At 47.4% G+C, this 14,713-nt stretch overlaps 1 protein-coding gene across 1 annotated transcript in view; it reads left to right on the top strand.

Moving 5' to 3' along the window:
• Positions 1-14,713, top strand: part of RTN1 (reticulon 1) — a gene marked incomplete at its 5' end in the record, with an annotated part of 116,495 nt that overhangs the window by 62,802 nt on the left and 38,980 nt on the right. The window contains 2 exons of the mRNA XM_083864123.1: positions 2,260-2,997; positions 6,678-7,463. Coding sequence (XP_083720249.1) covers positions 2,260-2,997; positions 6,678-7,463 — 1,524 coding nt within the window. The remainder of the gene's footprint in view (positions 1-2,259; positions 2,998-6,677; positions 7,464-14,713) is intronic.

The following is a 14,713-nucleotide window of genomic DNA, read 5'->3' as shown; positions in this document are numbered from 1 at the left end:
CAAGAAGAGCACTTGCAAGGAATGCAACCTTTCCCTTTTTGCTCGTTTAGAAACGTGTTCTGGGTATGAGCTGTCCTTGCAAGGAATGCAACCTTTCCCTTTTTGCTCGTTTAGAAATGTGTTCTGGGTATGAGCTGTCCTTGCAAGGCACTGGATGACCTCAGGTAGAATCTGGGTGTTGGGCAGCCCAGTTTATCCCTTACTCTGCTTTGGTTTTGCTGTGGTTTTCCACTTGGGCTTCATTCTCACGTAGCTTTGCTGTTGGGACTGAGTTATTCAGAGCAGAGAGGATAGGAGCTGCCTGCAGCAGGTTACAAAAGCATCTGAGTTTTCCGGAGCTGGCAGGAAATCAGAAGGTGAAATTTGGAGTAGGTAAATGTAAAGGTGCATAGATAGAGAAGGGGGAAATAAGCCCCAAATTCACATCTCCACCCTCACCACTCTGAGGCGAGGCCTTGCCTTGATGATAAATGTTTCTATGAAAAGTTCTATGCAGTGCTACACAACAATGAGAACACCCAGCTGAAGGCTGGGAATGGATGATTTTCCACCTGCTGGCTGCAGCACCTCTGTCTCTGTGCTCTCCTGTGGCAAAGGCTGCTACAAATCTCTGGCTGTGGGGATAGAGCTGCTGCCAGAACTGTGTGTGCAGGAGTAGATCAACAGGGAGGACTGGTGGGGAGCAGCAGCACCCAAATGGATGAGGACACAGGAACAGGTAGCACAGGGATGCTGAAAAGGAAGGAGTGGCACTTTTGGGTTGCTTTTCCCCTGTGCTATCAGGTTTCCCCTTGTAATAGGAGGGCATTTTGTTCCCAGCCTAGAGGCAATCCAGGGAAGAGTTGCTTGCAAGACATCACAACCCTGAACAATGCAGAAATACGATGAGAGAACTGATCACTCTGCCTTTGTGCAGGGCTTGGGGTGTGTGTGTGTGTCAAATCCAGTGAGGTTGTGCAGTAAAATAAAGCCTTCAGCTACAATTCTGAAGTATGACAGGGTGGATAGTACTGCTTCAGGGCTCACTAAATGAGCTGCACATGCCTGATGCATGGAGGGCTGTGGGGGAAAGCAGTTTAGAGATGGTATCCTTCTCTGTGTGTGCAAGGAGGAAGGAAATACCCAAATGCAAGCAGCTCAGGAGCTTTCTCATGGACATTTTCCAGCTTCTGGGCTTTGCAGCTGCAGCAATGTCCCTTTAGTATTATGATGAAGTCTGCACTGTGTGTTGTAGCCCAGACATGTGTGGAGCGGGTCAGGAGCCTCACCTCCCTTGCAGGTGATGAGCAGAGGTTGGAGAAAGCCAGCCAGCCCCTGTGATACTTCAGCACACGAGGGGTTAACAGGCTGCTCCCTCCCATAGGCACCAGCTCCTACAGACATTGGCTTTGTTCCTCCTCATCCCATTCCCTCAGCCCCCACAGAAATCCGTCTCTCCACCTCCCTCATGGGGGATCTCGCTGTTCCCATCGTCGAGTTGTGCTCGGTATGAATGCTGCAGAGAGAGAGTGGCTGCTGTTTCTAATTTAATTAGCATCATCCCCAGGAACCGAGAGCGTGGCAGGGGGAATTAGAGGCAGTGCATGAAAATGATGCATGGGTTTAACCACCTTCATGCCAGTGTGATTTCTAGAGGATGCACACAGGCTACAGCTTTCTGAACATGTGGAAATCACTAAATGAGGATGTTGAGTCTCTGCCTTGGTGTTTCACAAATTTAGGATGGCTGTTCTGAAGAGACAATGTAATCTTAATCTTTTTGCCAACTTTCCCTCTCAATTTCTGTCCAGCAGAATTTTTTTCATCAAGAAAAGTTTCCTTAGGATGAAATTCCTCCAGTTTTATGTATTTAAAAAGAAATATTGGTTTAGTATTGGACATTGGATTTCTTTTAAGGATATTTAATGCTGAGCCCCTGGGTTGGATGGTGAGGGATGTTGTGAGGTTGCAATCACAGGAAGTTTTTATTTACAGGCTGGGGCAACCATTGGCCAGGAATGCTTAGCTACCATCAGGATCCTTATAGCTATTTTAAGATGGAACAGCAGCTGGAAGCCTTGTGTGACAGATGTGCCACTATATATTTCCCAAAGGTATAGAGAGGGACAGTCCCCAAGAGCTTGCAAGCAAAGTCAAGTCTGGTTCACAAACCAAATCTAAAATCAGCAGGGGATGAGTGTGGCTTTGCAGAAGGCTTGATGCAGAAAGCATGCAGGCATTTGTGTCTTACTGTGCCTCTTTTTTGTGTGTTTGCTTCAGGTGTCACAGGCTCGTCACATCTCTTTGACTACGGCTCCACTGCCAACGGAGGGGACAACTCCTTCTACACCTCTCTGATCTCCGATGTCCACTACACCACCCCACGGGACTCCACCTATTTCACGGGCATCTATCAGCAGGAAAACACCCCCATTTCCTGTTCGGGCAGCACAGAGGGGTTTAACGCCCTGGGGCATCCTGTGCAAGACGTGAGTGGGTTTGAGTCCCGCGGCTTGTTTAGCTCAGACTCGGGAATAGAGATGACTCCTGCAGAGTCTACTGAAGTCGACAAAACCTTAGCGGATCCCATGAAAGTAGAAGGTTACAAATACATGGACATGAGTAGATCAGAAGAAATAAAGTACCAAGAAAAACATGACTCTGACTCAGAAGATGAGAGCCCAGGTTTTAGCGATAAATACCGGGGAACACCCGTGGGCTCCAACCACGCCGCTGAACCTCCACGGACGCCTTCGGAGAGCACAAAGGCAGCCAAGGAACAAGACCTGCTGGAAGACAGAAAGCCTGGGGGTCAGCAAAGTCCTTCTGTGGCTACAAGCCCCGTCAAGATCACCCTCACTGAGACAGAAAGCCCCAAGGAAGCTGCCAGCAAAGAGCCGAGCCCGACCCAGCCGGACACCGGCCTGAAGCCGAGCCATGAGGTGGTGCCAACGGTGACGGTGTCAGAGCCAGAGGATGACAGCCCAGGGTCTGTCACACCACCTTCCTCTGGCACAGGTAATGCTGGTGTTGGTGCAGAGCACTCAGGGTTTTGCTGTTCAAGAAGTGCAAATGTGCAAGTGTACCTACCCTGCACATTGGAGAATAACTGTGGGTGACTGTAACGGGGTGTGAGAGGGCACTGACAGGTCTCCATGCCCAAGGTGCTCTGCTCTGGCACCAGTTTGTGCAGCCAGAGTGACGGAGGAGGCAAACTGTGCTCTCCATCACAACACACTGCTCAGGATGTATGGGAAGGGATCCAGGCCTGCTGAGCCCAGTGATCAGGGATCTCTCCTCGATCATCTCAAATGTGCCTCTTGGTATCACTGGGATATCTTCATCAAGGCCATGTTTTGAGCTGTATCCTGGTGGTTTGGGGGTCTCTTGGTCACTCTGCCTGCCCTGATTCCCCAAGGGAGATGAGGTGTGTGAGATCAGGGCAATGCAACTGACTGGGTTCATATTATTAACATTTTAATGGCTAGCTTAGTATCTCTTTGCCCCTGCAGAAAATAAGGTTAAATTGGTAAAAATCAGTGCTGTTTACATGTCAAAGTGCTGCTTTTATAAAGTGCTGAGGAGGGAAATGCTGTCACCTCATTTACAAAGGGGCTGGAGGGAGAAAAGGCCAGTCTCTTTAAAAGACTTCTGATTGCTATTGGGGGATCACCCAAACCCCATATTTATACATTTTCCTACTGCCTGATTACTGCAGTAGTGCATAATACCTATTCCTCATTTCCCCTATTATACACTGCTAAAATATAAAAGTAGCATTGTCCTTTAAAAAGTACCAAAGTTCCGTGACAGAAACCAGAATTTTTAGACTGAAAATTAAATTTCAGTGTCCTGGAATCCTTTAATCGAAATCCTTGAATGATGAATATTTGACAAAGAATGTCCCCAAACTGAAAGTTCCATTGCTTCAAATTAATTTAGAAGGATTTTTTAAAAAACAACTAGAATTTCCTGAAAATGGCAGTCGGGCACCCCCACTAATACCTTCCCTTGGAGAAATATTTGGTTCCTACAGAAAAGTGAGAGAGCATTTGTGCACTTCCACATAGGCAAAGGAGATGGAGTCCACCACAGCTGTTAATTTATTCTGGAATTATTTAATGAATAGACTTCAGAGCCACCTTTTTCTTCTTTTATTTGACTGAGTGAAATCACACACTGCCTCTGAGACGTGCCACTGTTCATCAATTTACACTTTTTGCTGTGAGGTAATTAAGGACTTCAGGCACTGTTACTTACTGAGTCCAAGTGGCTGTTCCAGGCTGCCTTGGGGATTCTTGGTATCTGCAGCCCATCTAAACTTCTTATCCATCCTGCTAAGGAAAGAAGAAGGCATCTTCTTCTAGAGGGGTGATTCCTCTGGATTTTCCCCCTTTTCCTGCAGCTGGGAATGTTCCAAGCCCAAACCCCACATTCATAAGTGATGAAGAAATTTAAAACCTGCCCTTGCTATTCCCACGCAGTGGGAGTGAAGTCAGTGACCCAGTGAAGTCATGGCTCAGGTACCCCTCAAGCATTCTGGCAAAGCTGCCATTCACCTCCTGTTGGAATTCTCACTGAGCCAGGTGTTTTTTAGCTCCACGAGGGTCCAACACACTCTGAGGGTGTCCAGCACCTCACAGAAATGGCTTAAAGTAATTTGTGAGACGGCACAAACAAATGTGTCTTGAAAAAGCAAAAAGGTTTTAATTAAAGAAGAAAATAATGCAAAACCTAAGAACAAAAGCTATGCACAGTGTAGGGACAGATCCCTTACACCTGCTACAACACCCCAAAAATGCACCGAGAGGCCTCGTGCTCTTCCTTAAATGTTTAGAACGATTTAGGTGGGGTTTTTGTCAAACAGCCTAATAGAAAATTACATTTCTGAGAAACAACTAAGAGACCTATCAATGTTTTTGTCTTGGTATTGAGCCAATTACTGCCAGGAGAGCATAGAAACTTCTGGTGTTTTTCCCTTAAAAGGTCCCAGGGTGAAACTGAGACCCTTTTCCTTGTATAGAAAACATCTACCTGGTGCAGTACAACAACCCCCTGCTTGGATCAAGACTTTTAAAAACGTTTTGCTTTTAATCTCTGGACCTCATCTTTCTGGGGAAGGAAGAGATGCTCTGTCTCTGCACTGGTGCTGAAAGGCCGTGGGTATTTATCCCAGTGCCAGCAGTAAATGTGACACCCTGCTGCTGGCCACAAAGGACTGTTTTATTCCCAAGGTGAATGCCAGGGCTGGGAGTTACACACTGCCAGCACAGGGAGGAGTGGGGTGAAGCCCAGGGATGGTCCTGTTGCTGTGCTACAAGGGCTGGAAGTCACTTACCTGTTAGGATTTGTGCTGAGTTCAGTTGTGGCTCAGGGACTGGTGATGCAGGAGACCAGCGCAGCTTCCTGCAGCCAGAGAAGGATGCACGAGCTTCCAGTGCACCAGAAAATTCCCAGCATCCAGACAGGAGTGTGTTGTAACAGTGCCAGTACCTTAATCCTGTCTGTGGCCACAATCTGGGGTGCAGAAGGATTTTCTTCTGTCACCTGCAGCCACAGGGCTGGAAACCTTCCTCCATTCCACTGTGGTACCCAGCCCTGGGGACACCTGCAGGCACTGTCCTGTCATGGACCTCTTCACCAGCATCCACTGGAGGAAACTTGGGGATTTATTTTCCTAGTGGCTTTCTTGACTCCTCACAACCTGCAGTACAACTCAGTGACCCCATCACATTAATAATGACATTAAATTAGGGAATGAATACATAAATTAGGGTCCCAGAGGACAAATTTCCACGTGTGCCTGATGGCTGTTTTGATGTGGCTGGGGAATTGCAGTCAGAAAATGCAGACTAGGTTGTTAATCTTTTTGTTTTGTTTTGTTTTGTTTCAAATTTAGGGTGACAAGATAGTCATTATTTTTGTTACGATAGTTCATAGTGATATTAAGAATTGTAGTAGAAAAAATTGGTTTCATTCTTGGACCCAACTGAGTTAAAAGCAAACAGAGATAATTCACCACCCACAGCCTGAGAAAAAAAAACAAACTTCAAATTAATAATAATAATAATAAACTAGTCAACCAAACCAAGCCAAGCAAAACAAAAACAAACAAACAAACAAACAAAACAAAACAAAACCAAAACCAAACCAAACCAAAACAAAAACAAAAAAAAAAAAAAAAAAAAAAAAAAAAAAAAAAAAAGAGAGAGAGAGAGAAGTTTCTGATCTTAAATTTTCCACACCTGAAAGTTAAAGCTGGGCAAAACTACAAGGGGGTTTCTAGGATCAGCAAAACCCACCTGTCCCATGTGTGTATTTGTCTCCAGAACAGATGAACATCAGTTGGTGACAGTCTGATGCTCTCATGTGTGTCCTGAGCCCATGTTCCTCTTGACTGATGATTTTGCTGGTGAAAACCACATTGTTGAGCCACTGGTCAAGCAGTGACCAGCACTGCCTTGTACCTCAGCTTTTTCTTCAGTAAGTGATGCTTCTTCTATAAGGAGTACCTACATGGGAAATGCTGTGTAAGGTCAAGCTGTTATTACTGTTAGACTGGAAGACTTTGTGCCTATGCTCCCAGCCATGCTAGAGGGATATGTGCTGCTGTGAAACCTATTGTGTTTGTTCCCTAAATTGCTAAAAAAAAAATAAAAATTATTAAATATTTTTATTTTTTTTCTCCCGTACGGCAGAACCATCCGGCTCAGAGTCGCAGGGCAAAGGCAGCCTGTCGGAGGACGAACTCATCAGTGCCATCAAGGAAGCCAAGAGTTTTTCCTTCGAGGCCCAGGAGGCACAGAGATCTCCAGCCCCTCCTGCAGAGAAGAAGGACCAGCGGGCCAAGCCCGGCCGCCCTCCCTCCTCCTCCTCGCACGGCGACAACGAAGCCAGCAGCGCCGAGTCTGGTGACTCGGAGATTGAGCTGGTCTCTGAGGACCCCCTGGCCGCCGAGGAGGTGCTGCACTCCAACTACATGACCTTCAGCCACATCGGGGGGCCCCCACCATCACCCGCCTCACCCTCCATCCAGTACAGCATCCTGCGGGAGGAGCGGGAGGCCGAGCTCGACAGCGAGCTCATCATCGAGTCCTGCGACGCCTCGTCGGCCTCCGAGGAGAGCCCCAAGAGGGAGCAGGACTCCCCTCTGATGAAGCCCAAGGTGATGGACATTATCAAGGAGGAGAACAACTCGCGTGTTGACACCTCGGACTACGAGGCCGCTAAAATGACGGAGAGCAGGATGAACAGGGAGAACCTGGCCGAGTCCTCGTCCTACCTGAAAAGCTCCTTTGCTGCCCCAAAAATCGTCGCGGAGCCCCCAACCTCTGCCGTCAGCACCGAGGAGCTGAAGGAAAGAGTAATCCTGAAGAAACCCATCGAAGAAACTGTTGTTAACCAAAGTAAAGTGTCTTCCAAGGACTTTGGCAAAAAAAGTCCGCTGGCTTCGTTCCTACTGCCGTTTTTAAATAAGCAGAAAGGTAAATGCAGATGTTACGTTGGGTTTTTGCGGTGCTGCTGAGAGGAGGAGGAGGGAGGAGTTGCCTGCTCCTTGCACAGGAGATGTTTGAAGTGTGGAGCAGGAGGAGCTGCTGCTGGCACAGGATGCCCTCAGGTAGATTCTGGGCATCCCTGTGACAATCCACACATCATCACTGACCTGTTCATCCTCGTAGGGAAAAAATAAATACCAGCAAGAGTAATTTTTAGGCTTAAGCATAGATACAGGATGGTGCAGGAACCTCAGTACCATAAAGTTGATTTGTGCATCAGGCATCTGGAGGACAAAGAGGAACAAATGATCGTCCTCCCTTTTAAATACTACTCACCTTGTCCCAAGGAAGGAGTGCAGTAAGGGATGTGGTCCTGCACCTCTCAAAAGTGTAAGGATAAAGATTTTCAGGATGCATTTATGGAAAAAAAAAAAAAAAAAAAAAAAAAAGGAAAGAAAAAAAAGGCAAGATTTGGAGGAGAGGAGTTGGGTTTGGTGAGTCTGAGTGTTTCTAGAAGTGTTCAAGCCCAGGCTGGATGGGGCTTTGAGCAGTCTGGTCCAGTGGAAGGTGTCCCTGTCTATGGATGTAGGGTTGGAACTGTACAATTTTTAAGGTCACTTCCAAACCAAACCATTCAGAGATACTGAAGCTGGTACAGTTTAAACAAATCACTCTTGTGGTAGCTGATGCTCTCCATTCCTAATAATGAGGGTGCTTCCAGTGCAGGGAAATGGGTGGCTCGTCCCAGCTCTGCAGGACTTAGGGGACGTCCTGTGTGCTCCTCTGAGATCCCCTTCCTGAATCCAGCAGTGTGAGGAGGAAGGGCAGGACACTGGTAGGTGAGCTTAAGTTGTCTCCCCATAGGATCCCTTCAAAGCCAGTGCAGAACCAGCCAGGTCCAGGCTTGCTATGCCAGGCACTGTGATCTAACAGGACCCATCAAACTTTTAGAGACACCACCAGGTTTTAGTCTGAGCTGAGCCCTGAGGACCAAGGGGCATCATGTGGTCATTGCATGCTGACACTGCTGGAGTCCCTATAGTCTGTAAAGGTCACAAACCACACCAAAAAATAAATTATTCTGTGCAAGATGCCAGCTTTAAGTGGCACTTTGTGTGCCCTGGCTTTGTAGGCTGGTGTGGGAGGGAGAGACACTGGGACTGCTCCACACCTGCCCTGCTGCCCCTCTGCCATCCCCCTGGCTGGGCTGGAGGATAGTGACTGCCCACATCTCTTGTCAGATATTTTTGGAACTCAAAGAGCTGTTGCTTCTTTGCAAACATCTGATAGAGATCGGAGGAGAGGAAGAATCTCCCCCAACCTGCTTAAAGAGCATCTTTTTCCTCTGTCCACCTTCGTGCAGGCATGTCCCACATGATGGCACAGAGATGTGGCAGGCCTGTGTGGGTGGCACACTTCAAACCCATTTCCTCTGTGCTGTGAGCCCAAGCATGCAAGTCTGGTCAGGAAACAGCCTGAACTATCATGATGTGCTGAGGGCTGCAAGATCTGCAGCACAAACAGAGTATGTTAATACTGATTCTGAGTGCTAATGCACTAATGACATTAACAGTCTGAATAAGAAACATGATTATTGCTTGTAAGTGTGTTTTCCTGGCAGGCTCTCAGAGCTCCCAATGTCATGCTGTGCATCTCATTTCCTTCACAAATAGTCTGAGCTCAAAACATTTCTTTCCCACTTAGCAAATTCCCATTTTTCAGGACCAGACAAGCCTCTGCCCAAATCCTACAAGTTGTAGGGCTGATTAAATTAACTTTAAACACTGCTCTGTCAGTCTAGCATTGGGTCTCTGGAATCCCAGTGTGTGTGTGTGTTGTTCTAGACAGAACACTAAAAATTTGGTCTTGGATTTGAGAAAGTAATTGGAGACTATCACATGGACAGCTAGTGCTCTGTACCTAAATTTTGAGATTTCAGGATTTGTTACAATTTTTAGCACTCCTCGATCATATTCAGACTTTTTTTTGGCCTAAGTTTCATTACACTCTTTATTTCTGTCATTGCCTAAAGTGATGTTAACATACCTGTTCTCATATGGAGGTTGGAAAAAATCCCTGTGTACGTGAGCAGACTTTGTCCTTGTGTGCATGTTTCCTATCTTTATTCCCCTAGGACAATAGAGGCAGGAACTTTACCTCTCCAGACAGCTAATTACTGCTTGGTGGTGCAAAGAGGACTAATTCACTGTGTGCTTTTTTGCTCTCAAGACACTCTAATGCCTAAGGCAAGGAAAAAAAAAACAGAGCCTCTTGAGAGTATTGTCAGTGAAACTTGTGTATCTTTTTTTTAAAGCTGATTTCTATATATGGGGAGGTGAGTTCAAGATAAGAAAGTCTGGATGATGGTAGGATTCAGTTTACAATCTCTTCCAGTCACGGGTGTGTTGCTGTATTTGGGCAATATTTAAATTGTTATGTTAAATGTATATGGGACTCTCCTGGGAATGTAGAGCTGGTCTTTCTCTGGGAGAATCCACATGAAACCCACAAGAAATCCATGTGAAAGCCAGCACTTTATCAATTATCAGAGGTGAACTGAGGGATGTATTAACTGGCTTGGTGGAACCAGAGCATCCCTGAGTCCTCCCAAGGCACATTTCTGGAAGGGAGATGATGTGGCAGAGCACATCCACTGGGGCAGGGGCTGCTTTCATGGCATCAGCTTGAGGTCTTGGCAGAGCTTGACATCACAGCATCACATTTGTACCGTGTGCCAACTCAGAGGCACCTGGCAGGCATTTGGCACAGGCCACACTCAGCCAAAGTGACAGGAACAGGGGGAGAAGTGGCAGTGACACACAACAGAGGTGCAGCAGAGTGATGTCACCCAAAGCAGGGACAGTCATCATTCACTAATTAGAATTATCTTAGTCATACTTATCTGTCATTAAGAGAATACTAACAAGATGCAACTATGCACTTGTTAAATATAGAAAACCTTGATTGTTTCCTATTACCTATTTGTTACACAAGATCAAATGAAGCTGTTCAACACACCTGGCTGGTTTTTGACACCCTGCTGTAGATCTTTCCATGGCCCTTGGCCAGCTCATAGCCAGGTATATATACTTTAAAAACAGTCACTCATCAGTTTCAATGTAAACTATTTCAATGTAAACTATTTCACAGTGTGGCACTGTACTCCCACCAGGTGTTTTTTCACTCCTACCCATGGCATTAATGGATTTCGCATTGCTCATCAGGAGAGTTTGCTCTGAGCTGGCAAGACAAAAATTGATCTTGGGTGCAGGAAAGGCATGAAAAGGCTGTGCAAAGGAAAAGCCCAGCATTCAGCCCAACCCCAGGAACTCTCTTGCTGGTTGTGTTGCTGCCAGCCTGTGGGCTCTGCACCTCTCTGGTGTGTCTGCTGGGCGTGCTGAAATCACAGCCGCCCGCCCAGAACAACAAGGTGGAGCTCAGCAAGTGCGTGTGTGGTTTGCACAGTGATCTCTGCTTAACGTCTATTGCCATCCAGTGGCAGTAACAAAAACGGGCAGTGACTTCCCACCTCCATTTTGCTGGAGCTGTCAGGATTTGATGGAGTGGAGCTATTCCCACGCTGTTGATCACCAGGCAGCCCGTCCTGCTTTTCTGCATGGTCAGAACGGTGGCTTTGCTTGATGCACCCCAGGTTTGGCTTTGGCCTCAGATGTGCAGTTGTTGTTACCTGTGTTAGTGCTGCCAACTCCTCTTCCTCCTGAAGAGCACAGAGGAATAGGCAGAGCTGCAGCCAAGCAGCCCTCACATCACTCCTGCATGTCCTCCCTGGGGTGGGCACAGCCCTTATACAACAGTGCTTAGGGCATATCTGACTATGGTACTGCAGGAAGGGAAGGTGCCAGCTCAGTTTCTTCTTCCTTTTTATTATTTTTTTATTATTATTTCTTATGTGCTGGACTTGCACATGGCTTGGGCACACAGGGAATTTCAGAGAAGATCTGCTGTGCTGGAAACATGAATCCTTTGGCCTGGGGCATTTTGCAAGAAGCCCAAAAGAAGCCTGGAACAAGGCAAGCTGAGAAGGAGCCCTTTGGCTGAGTCCTTTCCTTTTGGCCACTCTCTGCCAGGGGGGCCTGGCTTACCTTGTGCTGGTGTCCCCCAGCCTGAGGACCTGGTCCCGGGAGGAGATCTCCCTTATGCTGCAGGATCATGTCCCCATCCCCACTATTAGAAGATTCCTTCTTCTTGATCTATTTAATGAAATGTGCAGCAGCTTGTTACTCTTCAGATGAAGTGCCTGATCTCAGGACATAAAAAAGAAAGAGATGTGGACATTCATAATAATGGTTATTTTAATTTTCTTTTTGCTTTATGGCAGAATTTCACTGAAGAACAGGAAGGCCCAGGCCTGGGGCTGTGGGCTGTCACTCACAGGTTGGCTGACACAGTGGGCAGGGCCCAGGCTCCAGGCAGGATCCTGTTGGACACACAGTCAAATAAAAATTAATCATGTCAAGTGCATTATTCTGCAGCGCAGTCCTGTGCCAACCTGCCATGAAGCATCTTGATTTTTATGCCTCATGAAAGGCTTTTCCAGCACTACTCCAGTCAGTCCCTTACAAACATGTGTCCTCACCACACACCCTTGGTGGCTGCTGTGGCTCTGAAGACCCATGAGGGACCCCAAGGTTCAGGGCCACTCATCCCTGTGTGGTACCCTGGTGTCTCTTAGGCAATGCCACAAGCTGCAGTCAGGATCCTTTCTGGTTTTGGGGTGGCAGTGGAAAATGCCCTGGGTTGAAGAAGGTGTTTTCCCTCCTTCTGCTGCCTCTTGTGCTGTCCCATCGTGTCCAGGGCTGTCCCACAGTGGACAAACACTAAGCAGGGTGGGCTTTTCCCCCGTTTGGTGTCACAGACAAACTGATTTCACAGAGTTTCTCAAGGAAATGGTTTTCCAGCAGAGATCTGGGAAAGACCTGAATTTGTTGGGAATGCTTTTTCGTTCAGCTAAACATCGTCTGCATTGAGTTAGCACATCCCTGCTGTTGGAGGAGCTGCTAGTGAGGAATTTTTCTGTGGGAAGGGGATGTTTGGTTGGGTGCTTTAGCAATCTGAGGCTCGTTTCTCATCTGCATGCTCTCACCAGGCTGGCTCTGCAATCAGCAGCAAGCCAGGCCAAGGCTTAAGCATACGGTAATGTTAGTTTAATATTTTAGTGCCATCTGCTGTAAGTGCCTCCACACTCTGGCCCATCTGTTTTCTGTGCTTCAGTTTGCTTTTTATGGGGCTCCGGTAGCTTTGCATCCTTTGGAAAGGCCCTGCTTGGAAAAGGTGTAGGGGAGAGGGATGTCCTGCCTGGGGGTGGAGTGTCTGCACCTCGTGATGCTCTAGGAGGAGTGAGGTAAAAACCTGTCCAGAGAAGTAAAGATGTGAACCTAGTCCTGGTCTTTCCATTAAATCTTGGATAGCTTGGTGAACCTCTCTGGACTTTTCCTCCTATGTGGAATGATTCAGGTGGGAAGGGGCCCCTGTCCAACCCCTTGCTCTCAAAGCAGTTTGGCCAGGTAGCTCCAGGCCTCCCCTGCCATCTCTGTCATCTCTGGCAAACTCTGTCCATGCCCTCAGCAAAGGCAGAGGTTTGGGGGAGCTGAGAGTTGGAGTCTGCAGGTCTGGGTCAGTCCTGTGCTGCCTGTGGGCAGAGCAGGGTAAAGGAGAGATCCCACTCAATGCAGCTCAGACAGAGTGGGCTGGCAGCAGCTCCATGAGGTCCCAAGAGCCCATCTCCTGGCTCACAGCCACGATTCCTGGTAGAACACTCCTGACAGATGCTTGTGACTCATTTGGAAAGGCCTCTGTTGGCAGATCCTCCACGAGTTCCAGGTGTCTCTCAAAAAAACTGTCAGCACTCTTCCATCCTGCTTTAGGCTAAGCAGTTCTGGTTTCTTCATTTTTATTTCCTCTGTGGTTATGTTTTTGAGCTTCCTGAGCTGTCTTGTTCCCTCTGTTCTTTCCTACAATTGGGCCCCAGACATCATCTGCAGCCACTGTGATCAGAGGAGTTTCCCCACACCAGCCCTGACTCTTCCTCTGCCCATGGAGGAGGAGAGGGAACTTCACAGACCCACATTTCTGCTCCACCTCCCCACTTCTGGCCATTTCATGCAGTTCAGCTGCCACCTGCCAGCTTGTCACCCATCAGGCTGTGATAACTCAGCCAGAGCTGAGCTGCAGAAAGCTGGAGAGATGTGCAGGCCATGGTGGTGGAAATGAGCAGTGTGCAGGATTTGTCCTTCACTCCTTTTCTTTTTTAGGAACCAAGGAGTGAGTTTGGCCCCTTCTGGCCTCAGGAGTGGTTGCAGTGTCACCTGTCCCCTCTGCAGAGGGGACACAAAGAGCTGAAAAATAGTCATGTGCTGACTTTGGAGTTCTTCCTGGAGTCCTGGTTTGATGGGAGCATAGCAGGGTCTCCTAAGGGAGGAGCAGTCACTTAGAGGAGATGCCTGCACCCAGGAAAGGATCAGAACAAAGCAAAGAACAGGGGATTTTCTCCCTAGATAACAGTTTGCTTGGGCAGTGGCTGGGATCAGTGGTGATTACTGCAATAATCCCTCTCACAGTGAGCACTATGTACATACACCAGAGCATGACCTTTACGTGACCTTCAGAAATGTCTCTGTAAACCTCACTCCTGTGAGATTTTATGGATAACACAACCTGTGTTATCCACAGCCCGCGTGTTTGGCCTGCTTCACCTCTAGCATCTCTTTCCTTCCCTGATTTTTGTCTCTGTTGGTGAAAACTACTCCCCATCTATTGGTTAAGGTCAAACTTTTAATGCACATGTGTTGAAGCATCTTAAACACAGCAACAGGATGCTCAGAGGGGCTTTGAAAACTGGGCATAGCTCTAACGTGGGAGGATCACATTTCTTCTCCTGGGACTGCTGTCTACTCCACTGCCTGTGAGTGTTAAGTACTGAGCTATAAAAAATTACAGGCTTTATCCTTCCGTTTTTATGTATCTTCCCTCTTAGAGAGCAAGGGACATCCTCTGCAGAGCTGTCATCAGTCCCAGCACTCAGACAGAAATGTCCCTTTCTGGCAGATATGGCAAAATGATGATATATGGTGGTGTTTATAAAATCTTCCTGCCAGATCAAGATTACACAGCAACCAGGAGGAAAACAAACAAACAAACCCCTGAAAGGTATTTGTTTAACTGCATGCAGGGACCTGATGGTTGTGTCAAAAATTTTAGTGTCAAGGCAATGAATAGCA

This window comes from Zosterops lateralis (assembly GCF_965231275.1).
Source record: "Zosterops lateralis genome assembly, chromosome: 6".
Lineage (NCBI taxonomy): Eukaryota > Metazoa > Chordata > Aves > Passeriformes > Zosteropidae > Zosterops > Zosterops lateralis.
This window is presented reverse-complemented; position numbering and strand designations above follow the sequence as displayed.